General features: G+C 43.4%; 1 protein-coding gene across 2 annotated transcripts; it reads right to left on the reverse strand.

Annotated features, from left to right (window-relative positions):
* Nucleotides 1-5,697: 5,697 nt before the first annotated feature.
* safb (scaffold attachment factor B) lies at nt 5,698-14,857 on the reverse strand. Of its 2 annotated transcripts, none has more exons than XM_019897043.1 (21): nt 14,545-14,857; nt 14,164-14,254; nt 13,867-13,931; nt 13,573-13,761; nt 13,437-13,493; nt 12,190-12,223; nt 11,006-11,408; nt 10,650-10,693; nt 10,470-10,573; nt 9,831-9,980; nt 9,655-9,743; nt 8,862-8,893; nt 8,704-8,780; nt 8,487-8,629; nt 8,308-8,407; nt 7,580-7,776; nt 7,343-7,505; nt 7,048-7,109; nt 6,494-6,552; nt 6,319-6,373; nt 5,698-6,237 (listed from the first exon to the last, which is right to left on the reverse strand). In XM_019897043.1, the coding sequence occupies exons 1-21, from the start codon at nt 14,695-14,697 to the stop codon at nt 6,129-6,131; spliced, it is 2,376 nt and encodes a 791-aa protein (XP_019752602.1). In that variant the 5' UTR covers nt 14,698-14,857; the 3' UTR covers nt 5,698-6,128. The 2 variants fall into 2 exon arrangements, with proteins under 2 accessions (XP_019752602.1, XP_019752603.1); XM_019897044.1 differs by having other exon boundaries at nt 7,589-7,776; nt 14,545-14,856.
* Nucleotides 14,858-15,446: the final 589 nt, after the last annotated feature.

The following is a 15,446-nucleotide window of genomic DNA, read 5'->3' on the forward strand; positions in this document are numbered from 1 at the left end:
TTAACTTATCACCAATAAAATACACATCAATAATCATGCCCAAATATGTACATTACAAAATGAACCTACAACTGTTGCTTCCTGCAGTATTTCACATTATAAAAATTGGACCCCCCGAAAATCTGTGAAATATCGAGACCACAAACCCGCAATGGAGGGTGATTTACTCTATAACTTGTTCGGAATAAAAACACATTTTAGTCACATTTTGGGCCTACTATGCAACTGCATTTTATTGTTGGTCATGATAGTGGACCTTGGTTTCAAAATTTGAGAAGTGCTGTTCTTGAGAGCAAATGTTACCAAATATGGCTCCATTCCCAATGTCTGCAATCTCTGTCAACACTTATCAAATGAAACAGTTAAGCCAAATGTTTCCCAAGGTTTATTGAGCCAAGTTGCATATTTAACATTACAAAAACGTCTGGCCATGACATCGGACAAAAGAAAAAAAATGTCACAAATGCAGTGTGTTTGTCGATATGTAGCCCACAAAAGTCATCTGGCATCTTCTTCAGCACCCTAATGATGACCTGCATGATCGAAAATAAATGATAAAAAGTGGCGGTTGAAATAAAACAAAAAAGGACCAGAATGGAGCAATGCAGAATATAAACACGGACCATCACATGAAAGTAATAAGACAGCATCTCTTCATAACGTGAGTCCACACGCCACACTTTATCCAAGAGAATGCTTGCATGCTTTGGCGGGTGCTACTGTTTTGTTTAGCGATGGCATTTGAATGGGCTCAGCTACCTCCGCAGGATGCAGGCCCTGAATTGGGAGCCACCCAGCTCAGGGGGTCTTAGGACTTGGCCCATAGAAATAGTCACATCAATGTAGAGAGAAAATATGTGTTATTGCGGGAGGATTTCCTTTTATTTCCCTTTGACCGTTCATCGGGTGCATCCACATTTGTTTCATATTCCCGGATTTGCAATAATCACGCGATGATTCATCCTTGCAGCCATTTAGCGTTCGTCCTCATTGGTATTGCAGGTGAGCTAGAGCCTGGCAGACATTTTGGGGGAACTTGTCTACTTGAGGATCTGGGAAGTTTTATTGTTTTTTTTTTGTTTTTTTTTTTAATTCACAATCTAATTACTTACTGTAATGCCCTCATACATGACAAAGTGGAGCGATAGTTGCCAATGCCATTTTCAGACATTTATTGAATGGCAAGAGAAATGTAAAACAGAGCATACTCATATGTAGGAGCTGCTGTCGGCCACAGCTCACACCCCAGGCCCTCACACATAGACTCGCCATTGTCACATCCCTCCACAGAAGAGCTCTTTAAGGCACATATCAAATACACAGACACTCCGGTCAGTACAGCATTCGCTTTACGTGTCACTTTTTTGTGTGTGTGTGTGTCTGTTCAAATATGCTTACAGTGTGTTTAAAAAAATAAAAGTGTTAAGGTGCTGTGGGCATCTGGGATTTAACTGTATTTCATATGATGAAACGTGATACAATGCAGGCCAACATAAATGCGCACGTAATGGGGAAGTTGTGATGAGTTGTCAGGGCTGCGTATAAGTAGAATGGGAATACCGGATTGGGGATTTGGTTTCGCAGCATACATATTCCATGGGAGCAACCTAGTTAGGGGGCCCCTGTATAATTCAGCACACATGTTTACAGTAGAGACTCACATCCATACTGTGAAGCATTTTCTGCTTACTTTCAATGTGATTATGTCACCAGTTTTGGACACGAAACTGCATCTCGATGTGCTTATGTTTGCATAGCTTAACATACAGCAGCAACTCTACACACAACAGAAGCACAACACACGTGGAAGGTCGTGTTCTTGACGTCTTTTGTGAACTCACACGGCCCTGTTTGTTTGGGGTTTTATTTGATTTTTTTCTTTTTAACCGTCTTTCATTGCCACCAGCTTTCAGACACAACAAGAGAGAAGACCTTGCAGGAATAATTTCTTGTTACAGGCCGGGCCTTGAAGCCAGCTGGTGATAGTAAATTTTGTCAAATAAAAAAGGCCACGGTAAGACGCTTTTGTGTTTGATATCTCACGTCTAGCTTCAAGAAAGCATGTTCTAATTAGGTATGATATGGAGTTTACTGGAGACATAATGGGCCTGTTGGAAGGGAAGAAAGAACGTCAATTTTAATTCCACTATTCAATGGTGACGCAAGGATCTTGTAGCACTCTTAATTTTGACACTTTAATGCTTTTTATTGCAGTGGAAATTTACGTCGATGCTTACACACAATGTACACAGCAAACTGGTGCTTTAATGGAGCCGAAATGAGTGCCACCATTCACCAATATGATGTGATACAATATGAACACAAAGAGAAAAACCCGCGGAACCAAGATTTGAACCCACACCCTATTCAAAAGTATGAATGCACTACTTTACTGGTCACTTAAAATTGCCTGAAATGTCTGTACATAATTTGCAAAATCATCAACATATCTGTGTTTCTTGCACTACACTTTACAATGCTGAATGAGACTCAAAACCAGGGGTTTCAAACTCATTTTTGTCATGGTCCACATTTTAGTTACCGTTTCCCTTGGAGGGCCGTTAGGACTGAAACCAAATTAAAAAAGTCAATAATAACGGTTTATTCAACTATTTTTTTTATGTTACTGTCACAAGGTGTTTGGTTACAAGAAAATTTTTACAATATGTCTCTTATTTATCATATATATATGTGTGTGTGTGTGTGTGTGTGTGTGTGTGTGTGTGTGTTTATTTATATATGAGGAATGTAAATTTTGGTTAGGGTTCGATGTTAGCAAGCATCATGGAAGTTGACATGTTTGATTTGCTTTCGCGGGCCACATAAAATGATGTGCCGGGCCAGATCTGGCCCCCGGGCCTTGAGTTTGACACCTGTGCTCTAAAGTTATGTGGTTATGTCCAGTATGCATATTTTGTTGTAGGGGCTTCAGCTTGTTTCCTTTATGAATAGAGTGGCTCCAAATGCCGTGATCACATCCCTTGGTTTTTAACATACTTGGCAAATACTGTAAAGACTATTGTGATTCAGATAAATATTAAACATTTAAAAATCCATTTCGAATTACTAAAATCGGGACTATTCTACTGATTTAGGGCTTTGTCTTGAAACAACTGCTGGTTACCTTATTTGGCCACAGGAACGTCACACATCTTTATAAACTGAGTGGCTAGCTAGCTGGCTAGCTATTTAACTAGTCACCTAGCTAGCAACTCTACGTACCGAACCACCTAACACAATATAAGAAGCCTCCAGATGTTCATTGGTCACAGACGTACACAAGTGGACACCAAGTCCAGAAAGTGACGCACATTCTCTCTCATTGCAAACACATCTATAGTCATCAGATGGAAAGCCACTTCTTTATGTCTCGCTTACATGAAATGCACAGCCGATTCACATGGCAGTCTTTAATCTGGACGTTCTGTAAACGGAGTGCCGGACATTTAGTGGGCTCTGTGTATCCCCTGGTTCAGCTACTCATCCTTGTGTTTATTAGACTTGATCCACGCAGACAAAATGCCCATATTGGTTTCATAACCTGTCTGGGGTAAAGTGTTTCATGCTGTGCTCTTGAGTTCAATTCATCAATTCTTTGTGCCCTAGTCACAAATGACAGACTTTTGGCTGAGTTTATTCGTAGTTTCAAATCTGGAAAAAGAAACAAAAGAAGTTCAGAAAAATGGCTTTACTGTGGTGTGTGTGTGTGTGTGTGTGTGTGTTTGTGGCCTTTACTCATTTTTGCATCACAATGGGTGCTGACGCTTAAATGACACTTTGCAACAATTCTGTCTGCAGTGCGATTGGGTAAGGCTTGCAGTTTCAACACTGGCGTGACATCACACCGTTGAACCTTGGTGTCCCACAAAACGTGTCTTTATTTCAAGCGTATGCATTGATTTTTATTTCAATTTTTCTCAGTCACTTTGCTACAATTTCTTAGATCATCATTTACATTTGCAAAACAGGAAGTGCATTTCTCAAAACAACACGTGTCTGCTTGGGTTTTCTGCGGGTACTCTGGGTTCCTCCCGCATTCCAAAAACATAATGGCAGGCTGATTGAACACTCTGAATTGTCCTTTGGTGTGAGTGTGAGCGCGGATGGTTGTTCGACTCTGTGCTGGAGCTTTTGCCAGCCAATCACAGGACACAAAATAGACAAACAACCATTCAAACTTATTTGGTTAATCATTAAATTTAATTAATTATGAATAGCAATTTAAAACTATTTCGAATGAATTTGGTATTAAAATAAATTATACTACAGATTGTTACTTTTTTTTTTAATCTCATCTGTTAAAAAAAAAGCAATCAGTCAATAGTACGCCCTTAAGCACAAACTTTTGCCCACTCCAATATACAATCTTCATTTACCCTAAAACATTCTTGCTTTTGGTATGTAATAAAAAGTTCCTGAAAACTACTCGCCATAATATCACACGTTGACATTGAGTTTGGTGTGATCAGGGACACAAAGGCTATGTTTGACTACATGTGGATCGAGTGGACTACACATTGGGCGGACGAAGCTTGACCGTGAACACACACAGTGAAAAGTAAATAAACATGTTCCCAAAGGCCAAGAGTTTAAGTCAATGATCCCACACAGCATGGAGCACCAGCGTGAATTTTACTTACATTTTTCCACCCTATGCAAGGTAGGATCCCCAGCTTTCATCTCTTCCTCATCCTAGTCGACTTCAAGTGAGTCCTTCCGGTACACGTGCGCCACTATTTGCAGATGGACAAATGTTTTCCATAGTCTGTCATTAACAGACACCAATTCAATGGTATAGGTATAACTACTGTAAATATTTGCATAAAAAAAACACTTCATGTCCAAAAATATCAACTATTACTTACTGCACGTGCCGTTCGTAACCTCGAAACGTCGCATATCTGTAAACCGAGTCTCCTGTGTGCCACGTAAAAGATGGAGTCAGGGTTTATTTATGAGGGAATGGCGCCTCCTTGCGAACAAGCAGTAAATAACAGTGAAAAATTGGAAGGGTACCTGTTCCGAAGGAAAAACTTCACCGACTCCACACAATCGAATGAGTTCAAATAAAAGAACTGGCAGAATAATTCTGATATAAATAAGGCGGCCATGATTCGAGGTTCCAGTGACATACATTATATATGATTACATGACGTCATGCAGGATTTCTTGTAATTTAGTCTTTAATCAAAACTTCTTCCTTATACATTCCGCTTAATGAATTTCCAATAAAGCATTGTCAAATCCAGTTGTCGTTTTGGTCGGAGTGTACTAAAATGAACTAATAAAGTAACTTGTAGTCTTAGTTCCTTTTAAAATGAAGTTTCACTTTACAGTAGCACTGTTGTTTCATATTTATTTTTTTAAATGGGGCCGTAAATTCAACTTTAGTTTCATACCATGCTTCCCTACATTTGCAAGATCTATAGTTTTCCACAATATTTGAATTGGTTGACGCACCTCTAGAATTCTACACACATAAAAAAAAAATGCTGTTGAATCTCTAGAAGTGTGACTATTTGGCTTCAATTTGCAACTCATCTTACATTTATAGCTGTTAATCACTCTCAAATGTTCAACTCTTGAAATCATGAGGCCATTCACAAGTAACGCTTGTCTGGTTCTGACAATTTGATTCAGTGGCACTGCTGTAATGGGGAAAAAAAGGTAAATAAGCAATAAAATAAATAAGCAGGCTTCCAGTTACAAACACTCTTCATTTATTACCAGTCACAAACATTCAAAGAACGACTGTAAACATTTTTAGCTGGGATGGAAATCATAAAAAGGCTTAGAAGAGTTACAGTTAATATGTACTTCACTGAGAAAATGTTCTCCAACAGGCCGTTAAAAAAAACAAAAAAAAAAAACTTTGTAGTGACCGAAAAAAAAAAAAGTGAAAGCTGAGCATGACATGGCGATCAGGTCCATCAACCATGGTTCAATAAAACATTTTAATTTACAACGAACAAGATACTCAAGTGACCACTACGACACGGAAACAAGAGCGTTGTGGGAGGAAATAAATCCCGATAAAAAGAAAAAAAACAATGGTCAAACACTTCCCCCGTGGACTCTTTCATTTTTACAGAGGCGCAGTATTGTTTTTGTGGTTTCCATACGAAAGTTCAGAAGCGTCGATTGAAGGCTCCGCCCTGCATGCCACCTTGCATCGTTTGGTTTTGTCGGTTGAGCGCTCCCGAGAGAGACTGGGATGAGCTCATGTAGCCTCCGCGGCTAACGACACACAAAAACATCCAAGTTAATGAAGTTTGGTTGTCAATGAATTTAGTAAAACGACAAGTCAAAGCAACTCACCCTCCCATGCCTCCACGCCCCCCCATGTGGCTCGGGCCCGGGATCCCATCGCGACCTGAATATGGATGATGACAAAAGCGCACATTGTTGAGATGCTCGTCAGCGAGGATGACACTGCATGCAAAGCACAGTACACAAATGCCGTCAACACAAAATGTGAGCAAAACATTTGTACCTTGCCACGGCCGGTCGCCATCCATCTTCCGACCCGAGTCCCAGTCTCGGCCTCCGTCCCTGCAACCAACCTCAACTTTAGAAAACTATGTAAGCTCTGCCAAGGATATTGTGATAGAGATATTATTGCCATGCTTAACGCGCCTAAAGAAAAGACCGAATCTAAAACGGAATGTTTTTCTTGCGGCAAAATAAGCAGGCGCAATGTTTCTTCATCTTAAAAAATAATAATAATAATAAAAAAAAAAAAGCATCTGATTGAAAGTCATAAAAGCATACAATTCCAATATTTCAGTTCAAGTCAAAATACAATTGTTTAAATTAAGTCTTAAAAAAAAATCTTCAGCTTTCGGCCATTTTAACTTGAGAGTAGACTGTTTAGAACCACTGTAAATCGAAACAAGAAGCCAAGATAGACTTGGCAGGGAAAAAAAAAAAAAAAAAAAACCTTTGTAAAATCTCCATTTTGTACCCTTGGACACGGACGGGGACATTAGGTCTCAAGATCAGTGGCGGCTGAAAATGTTCATGTGTATGGCTGAATAAGGCCCTCACCTGTTCATGCGCTTGTCATAGCCGCCACCGCCCCAGGAGTCGCGGCCATGTCTGTCGAAATTCTGCAGATGCAAAGAATTCCAATAGTTATGTGCCACACATTTAAAGGAGGCAAATTATGCAAAATTTGACTTTGTATCACATCTGTAATTAAACAAGGGAGAAAATGTGAACATAATGCCGGTCCACTCTCAGGATTAGGTGAAATTTTTATGGATATAAAAGGTTTCCCTTTAAAAAAATAAAAACTGCAGTGTGACGTGCTTGCAAACGTACAGGAAAGATTTGTTCTTACCGGACCATCTCTGTCTCCACCCATGCCACGGCCGCCGCCTCTCATGTCGTCGTGGTAGCGCCCTCGGTCCCGGTGGTCAAAGTCCTGATAACGATCCTGCCGGCCAAAGTCTGAGCGGTATCGGTCGTCCATGTTCATGCGCTTGTCGGGCCAGTCGTCCTTCCTAAGAGGGAAGAATTGATCAGGTGGGGACATTCGAGTGGAGAGACATGCGCTCATAATCAAACAGCCCTTGACCTGCCATACATGTCGTAAGGCCTCTTCATGGGGCGTCGCTCCTGCTCGAAGCGCAGCTGTTCCTGCTGTCTCCGAATCTCCTCGCGCTCCCTCATGATGCGCTCCTGCTCCCGACGTCGCTCGTACTCGATTCGCATCCTTTCACGCTCTAGGTAATGCCGTTCCATGCGGTCAGCATCGAGGCGGTCCCTCTCAACCTGGGGAATGACCAAATACAAAACAGTTTTGTCCCCCTCTCCGCGATAGTCGAAAACACACCCGTCAAGAGTGGCTGACTGTTGAATGAATCCTTTTTCACACTGCACTTGCTTATTGTGAAAGGGTTGCACGACAACGTGCGACGATGATGGCGGCCTCCGGTGCCCGCGCGCTATATTTTTCGAACGTGCTGACCTAGCGGCCCACCAGGGAACAGACTTTTATTTCGCTGGATTAGTCAAGAACAGAATCTAAATGTGAGGTTTCATGTTCTTCCTTGGATGGAGGGGAGAAAAAAACAAAAGACATACGAGAAATTTAAAACGCAATAGCTGGCTGTGAGCCTTCAACTTGGCTTCTATGAAAACGCTACGTGCGAAAACTAGGTCGGTCTATAGATCCTTCTCTCACGGGAGAAGCTCCAGCTCACCCGTGACTAATGAAAGGTGCTGTCGAAAATGGATGACGTCTGCATATTTTGCTCAACATGGTGAAGTCGAGCATCATGAGCACAACTATTGCGAGCTGACCTGCAGCCACTGTCTCTTCTTCAACAGGTGCTTCTGCTCCTCTTTCTCCCGGAAAATGCGGATGCGCTCGCGCTCAGAGCGGTTGTCCTGACCGCGATCGCTGCAAAGAGACTCCGGGTGACATTGCCGTTGGGACGCGCGGGAGACTTGCCTTCTACATTCGCCACGCGGCCTCTTACTTCTGTCTGCGCCTGTCGATCTCTCGCATGTCCCGCTCCCGTTGCCTCTGCCGCTCACGCTCGCGCTGCTCCTTGATCTGGTCGAACGACAGGATGTCCTTCCTCTCCTTACTGGAGGACTTACGGTCCTGACTCTTTGAGCTCTGGTAGGGTTGGGCACTGAGGAGTGAAGTCCATTTTTCACGGGGTCCTTTTCCTCCTACCATCAGACACTTACTCGCTCTTTGCTTTTGGATTTGACGCTGATGACCGGCTCCCCCTTGGACTTGTCCATGACTACGGTCCTCTCGTCCCCTGGTTAAACAAAGAGCCGTGAAACGGTGGCAATCATTTATCACGAAAAAAGCTGGGGGATAAGAAATCAGCTCCACCCACCTTTGCCATCCTTTCCTTCTTCCTCCATAGGCCTGCAAGGATGTGAAACTTTTGTCAGCCATCATTACACTAGTAGTAAAACAAAATCTCACGGTATTGCTAACTGGCCGAATCGGAGAATCTCTCCTCTTATGATCAGTCAACAACAATTGTCCACTGTGTTAAGAGTTTTGTTTTTTTGTCCTCCTTGATTTGCGGTCTGGTTCAACGATGGTAAATATTAAACATGTTATTTATTTTTCAGCCTGCAAAATCCTGTGTGGTCAACGCAGAGTGTGGCCGAAGGCACGGACTCACGTGTTTGTGACGTGAAACAGAATGATTGCAAATAAGAAATCTGGCGGTACTACTAGACACAAAAAAGAGAAACGGCTGGTTGTGTTGAGTTTTTGTGTTAACCTGTCACACAAGGAGAAAACTTTGCAACTGCAATCTAGTAACCACATAAGAGTTGAGCTAGCTTCTTCTACTACTACTACTACTTTGTATTTTCATGCTGCCTTCTCATCGGTCAGTTTGGTACGTGGAACAGGCGTGGGTGTGAGATACGCTGTGTTGGTCATCTTACGCCACAAACTAAGGTGTGTATGACTTTTTTTTCCCCTCATCATGTGTGGTTGCACATTTTAATACTTGGTTAATGGGGGGAAGAAAAAAAAATCTGTACGCTGGAGTATTCTAACCAAAACACGAGAAACTAATCTCAGTATAATGCAGGGCATTCCTACAACAGTGGCCTAGAAATAAGGTTGGAGAAGCGAGTGTGTGGAGAAAAAAGTGCAGTCAAGCTTACTTGGAGTCGGCCGAGTGTCTCCGCTCACCGCCTAACTTCTTTGGATCATTTTTGTCGGCTGGCTTCTTCCCCGCTGGCTCATGTTTAGCCTATGGTATTATAAGATCGAATTATGTCGAAAGAGGGTTTGCAAAGTTCAACATCCGAGTGTACGGTTTTCGACTGCGACAACGCACCCGCTCGACAGAGATCATCTTGCCGTGCAGCTCAGTTCGATGAAGTTGGCTGACGCACGTGGCGGCCTCTTCCGTGGAGGACATGGTGACGAAGCCATAGCAGCGGGCCCCGGGACTCTTAGCATTGGTCACCACCTTGGCACCAACAACCTGAACGACAAAGGGGCTGCGTAAGGAAAGAGACCCGAGCAGAGCGTGACGTGCGCCCACAATAATAATAGGCCATCAGCCAAGTACTTCTTTGCCTGCCACGACAGCCTTTGGGCTCAGTTGCAGGGCCCCTATGAGGGGCCCTTCTGGGCGGTGGAGGCAGGGGCTAAGAGTTTGGTGGTGGACATTGGAGGCAAGCCATAGAAAATCACGATGGACCGCCTCAAGCCTCATTATTTACTGCATCTCCACACGATTAGCTTGAAAACCTTTTCTAGGCTGCAATTAAATGCAGTGACCATACAAAATAACCTCATTGATGCAAATTAAAACTAAGAAAATGGCACGATCAACAAATATTCATCGGGGTGGCAGAGGAACAAGTAATTAACTCATTCAGTATCAGCCAATTCTAGACCAAGTCTAAAAAGACGTTTAAAAATGTCTTTGGGAGTGAATGAGTTAAATGCAGCCATCCGTGGAACTGACCTTGCCGTGTTTGCTGAAGAGCGTCTTCAGATCAGTCGCCCTGGTGGTGGAAGCAAGCCCGCTGACCCACAGGTTGCTGCTGCCTGTCGCAGGACTCGGAGTAACTAAACGCAGCAAACATATGAAATGGTGAGCATACGATCACCCGGGTGTGCAACCGATCACTATTACCACACTCACCACTCGCATCCTTTTCCTCCTCCTTGCAAACGTTGTCTTCGGAGCTACAGACAAATTCAAACGATGACAAGTGAGGACACCAGCAAGCGCTTGCAAACGTGTGCGTCTTCAGATAAAATGTGGCAACTATCAACCCGTTGCGGGGCCTTTAACAGTGAGTAAGCGCGACTTGAACCTGACAACCCCGTCGTGCTACTCATTGGATAATGCCGTGTAAAAGTGCAGGGCGTGCGATACGACAAATGCTTTGGTCTGCTTTACCACCTTGAAAAGAGCATCCAATTCTTACGTAGCACAAAAGAGCCAATGCAAGAGAGGTCGCCATTTTGGTTTCGAGTAGACAGAAAGCAACAAACCTCTTGTTCTGATCGTCGCCCTCGACTGAGGACGACTCTTTCACTGCCGAGGCTGAATCCGCAGTCGCATTCTCTTCTGTCTTCTCATCCTCACCCCCCTTCTTAGAACCCAATTCTGAACCAACAGTTTCAACCCCAACGTCCTGTTCGCGTACACTAATAGTTTGCGAGCCCTTTTCACTGTCCAATGTCTCTTCTGGGGGCTTCTCCGCATCCGCGGTGGCGTCCGTCTCAAGGGCATCCCAGTTGCTTTCTGCGTCCGCTTTGGCTCCCGTGTCGGCAGACACATTGTCTTCCCCGCCAGCGGTGGCCGCCTGTTCTTCATCGGTGCTCGTCTCACGGCTCGGGAGGCGGTCTTCGATAAGCGGCTCAGATAAACAAGACCCGGCTACTTTGTCATGTTCTACAGGTTTAACAGGAATAGAATGGCACAGAGTTTAATAACTTCTGAAACACAGCAATGGTTAAGGAGGAAGCGGCAAGGCCTGGATTAGGAACGTCATAACCCCGAGCCTGTGCTCCGACAACAACTAAGCAAAGTGCTGAAGTAGACCCTACGGAGAGACTGGAAGGGAGCCCAAAAGGTAGTAAAATAACCAAGCGTGTAGAGTGGGGAGGAGGGACTCATTCTTTTGTCTTGCAGGTTTGACAAGTGGCCAAGGTGTTCACCTGATCCAAAGCAGAGTCCGTGGGGGAAGAGAGGCGCAAGGTCGGCGTCAGCGCAGTGGGTGTTTCTTGTAACAGTCCTTTTGCTTGGCTTCAGTGTCCTTGGAGCAAAACTTCTTAACTCAAGTCCAACAGTTTCATATCCTTTATTGTAAATTGACGCCCGTGGCTTTGATGTATCTTCGCGTCTGCAGTCTTCGAGCGGCCAAGAGGAACACTGCAGGTAGCCTGCAACAGCTCGCCCCTGACACTCATTCAGTCCGATTGCTGTCAACGTGCCTCTAAGTGACCCTCAAAATGGGCCAAAAATGGTACCGGGACCATTTTCTACAACTTCAACAACTGTTGTCAACCAAGTTTCAACACAGCGACAGCAATCGCCTTTGGGCTTCCAGTCTCTCTCGCTCTCTCTTTCGTGCTCTCTCTTTCTCTTGCTCTCTCGTTGAAATTAAAGGTAATTTTGGCACTCCAAGCTAACGCTACGAAAAACCAATTTTCTGGCTCTTTCTATACATTACCTGTTTCTGCTAATAGTTCGTCTGCGTCGGCAGTCTGAAACACAACAAAGAGGTCGATTTTAAAATGAAGTTTTGTTTTGTAAAACATGCAAATGCAGTGAACCCACATTCAGCGTGGGGGATTCAATTCAGACAAGACACGCAAATGAATGAAAATTCGTTTTTTCTCTCGTTTCATGCCTTCCTCATCTTAAAACACACTGAAACATTTGTATCATCATTGTAAAGATTTGAACACAACAACAACATAAAACCTACAGAAAATATTTTATGAATGTCACCTTAAGAGGAAGAAGGATGTGCTGGAGTGGTAAGTAGGCCAAATATCAGTCTGAGCATTTACAATGGTTTGAAAAAGTCAAGGTTACAATAACCGCTGAAGCTGCCTGTCATCGGTAATGAGCTGCTCTTTTCTTTTATGAGGCGACTTCTAAGCAAGGTAAAATATGATTGGCTCCTTGCAGAGTTGAGTAAAAGAGCTGTCTCTTTGAGGTTAACTTATTTTTCTACTTCTCGGAGTGCAGTTACGCATGAAAGTAGTGGGACGGAGATAACTTCGACAAAAAAGACAAGAGTTGCACGGATGCCTTTACTTTTTTTGCGCCTTTTTTCTTTTTTTTAATAAAAACATGTACATATGTAGGTGCCAGCGTGAGCGAATTAGCCCTAACGACAACATGAGTATCCTACAGGTGTGTTATAACAATAGCTCACCAGTGTTGTGACACTTTGACTGGCTCAGAAGAGTTAAGTCTGAAGAATACAAACAATTTATGTATTTAATTTAAAAATGTCACGTTTCTTAATGTACCAAACATTCTACATTTCGCTGAAAAACAAAATGGATTGTGTCCAATGAAAAACAAATGCTCACAATTTCAATAATCGGCCCGTGCCTCAGTGGCGAGTGCATCAGCTACAGCGAGTTTTCGAATGAGTGTCTGGACATCAGCTGGTAGACAGCAGTTCTGGCGATATTGCACTCATTGTGTTTCGCAGCTCTCCCAGAATTGAATGGCTGAATAGTACATCTTCTTTCCCACATACAAGGGAATTACAGTAAGTTTAGCAAGTATGGAACTGTAAAAAAGAGATGACAGCTGTCAACTCAGATTTCGGACAATATAGATAAGATTTCAATAAAAATCTAATATGTTATGGTGCTGGAGCAGGTAAACTGTAATACAGTGGTAAATGCTGCGTTTGGAATAATGACACCCCAAAAAAACAAAAAAAATAAAACTTACCACATAAAGTGAAGAGCCCAGAATATCTTCATCTTCCAGCCCCCCCGAGTCATCCAACTGAAAAAAAAAGACTTTAGCATAAATCAAAGCCCATATCTTGATGAGCAGAACTTCTTATTACATGGCTGTTTCTCACATGTCTTGCGTCCTCTTCAGAGTCGATGGTAACATCATCCTCATCATCCAGGTGCTCATCTTCTTCGCTGCCAATTAAATTGCCCAGGTCCTCCACATCATGTTCTGGCAACCCGTTGTCATTGTTGTCAGCCTCATCCAACACATTCATGTCAAGGATGTCCATATCCTGGATGCTATCATGTTCCTCCTGAGGAGAAAGGCACCATATTTACACCTTGATGACCCCTACACCTGCAAAGAGCAATTTCTGATGACGATTGGTGTACAGTATTTGGGGGGGAAAAAAACATACACGGCCATAACGAGATTCATCTTCCAAATTGTCATCCTCGTGTTCATCAGTCCCCTGCATAACGTCTGAGGACAAATTGCAGACAAAGATTAATGTAAGACTCAGAATTAAAACAGATATGAGTTGAGAGAAAATGCTGAGACGTGGGGGGAAAAGGGAAACACAAACACACACACACACACACACACACACACACACACACACACACACACACACACACACACGTGTGCGTATGTGCACATAAATACACACACACAAAGACTAGTTTATGTCTTGCATGTTCAGCATTTATAGCACCTCTTGCAGGACGTCTTGGTGTGGCTTTCTTGGGCACCGACTCCACTGAAAGAAGGATTGCATCAGGGTTTCCGCCCTCCTCCTCGATAGCCTGCATAAGTATATTCGAATTTTTAAAAATCAAGGAGAAAAAAACCTCACTTCTCAGAACCGCAACAGACTTTTAACTCACAACGGAAGCACTTGCAACACAAGCTAATAGTTTTAGCCTCGTTAGCACGATGGCGTCCATTAGCCTGTGGGCTAACATAGCTTCGTCACGTGACGTTATTCTGCGCTGTTGCGGACTTTGTAATGCTATTTTGCTGTGTAGTAAAAATCTATCTGGAGGATTACAGTTAACAGGACTGCGTTTGTAATAATAAAAAACCAAAATAAGACCTTTTTCAGGCGCTCCGACAGCACGCTCTTGTTGCCGAAGCTGTCCAGGTTTCGTTTCTTCAGCTCGGCCTTCAAATCAATAACTCGCAGGTCCGACAATTTACGAACTTCAAAGCCTTCCGGAATGTCAGTGGCGGTTGATGGATCAGCCATCGTTTCAAACCGGAAGATACCTCACTCCTGCCAGTAGATAAGTGCAGCAAAAACAAAAAAACAACAACAAAAAATCGCTGATTTTGCACCGGCGGCGTGCAATTCGACCTCAAAATGGAGTCCCCTCAGTTTTTCTCTGTGGCTGTGTGCGTGTCGTAAAGACGCATGCGCAGTGAAAATACAGTGCGGCTGGGGAGCCAGGAAAACAACGAAATAAAATCACTTTTTAAGGGTATTAAGTTGTATAATATGGTGTATGATTACACAATTTGCACCGTGTATTTGTAGGACAATAACTTTTATTATTATTACATCTTAAAAATCAGTCATCTCCAGTACTTTTAAGACAGCTCTTTGAGATTGTAGGAATGGTGCGGCGACGCACTTCCCAGCATGCAAGTAAATAGTTGTATTATGTTAAAAGTTGTTCTTTATTTGCTTTGTCATAAATGTGTTGGAGATGCAAAAGGTGGTCGAGCGGTTAGCGAGTCGACCTCACAGTGCAGCCCGGCCTTCCTGTGTGGAGTTTGCATGTTCTCCCCGTGCCTGCGGGTTTTTTTTACCAGGTACTCCGGTTTCCTCCCACATTCCAAAAACATGCATGGCAAGGCTGGTTGATCACTCCAAATTGTCCCTAGGTGTGTAGTGTGAGCGCGGTTGGTTGTTCGTCCCAGTGTGCCCTGCGATTGGCTGGCAACCGGTTGAGGGTGTCCCTCGCCTACTGCCCGAAGACAGCTGGGATAGGCTGC

This window comes from Hippocampus comes, unplaced genomic scaffold (assembly GCF_001891065.2).
Source record: "Hippocampus comes isolate QL1 unplaced genomic scaffold, H_comes_QL1_v1.1 scaffold22, whole genome shotgun sequence".
Classification (NCBI taxonomy): Eukaryota; Metazoa; Chordata; class Actinopteri; order Syngnathiformes; family Syngnathidae; genus Hippocampus; species Hippocampus comes.

Coding starts and splice junctions, on each gene's coding strand:
- safb (XM_019897043.1), bottom strand. CDS start 14,697: ATGGCTGATCCATCAACCGCCACTGACATTCCGGAAGGCTTTGAAGTT. Junction 9,744..9,830: donor AGATGATCTCTGTCGAGCGG/GTGCGTTGTCGC, acceptor ATAATACCATAG/GCTAAACATGAGCCAGCGGG. Junction 8,781..8,861: donor AGAAGGAAAGGATGGCAAAG/GTGGGTGGAGCT, acceptor TTGTTTAACCAG/GGGACGAGAGGACCGTAGTC.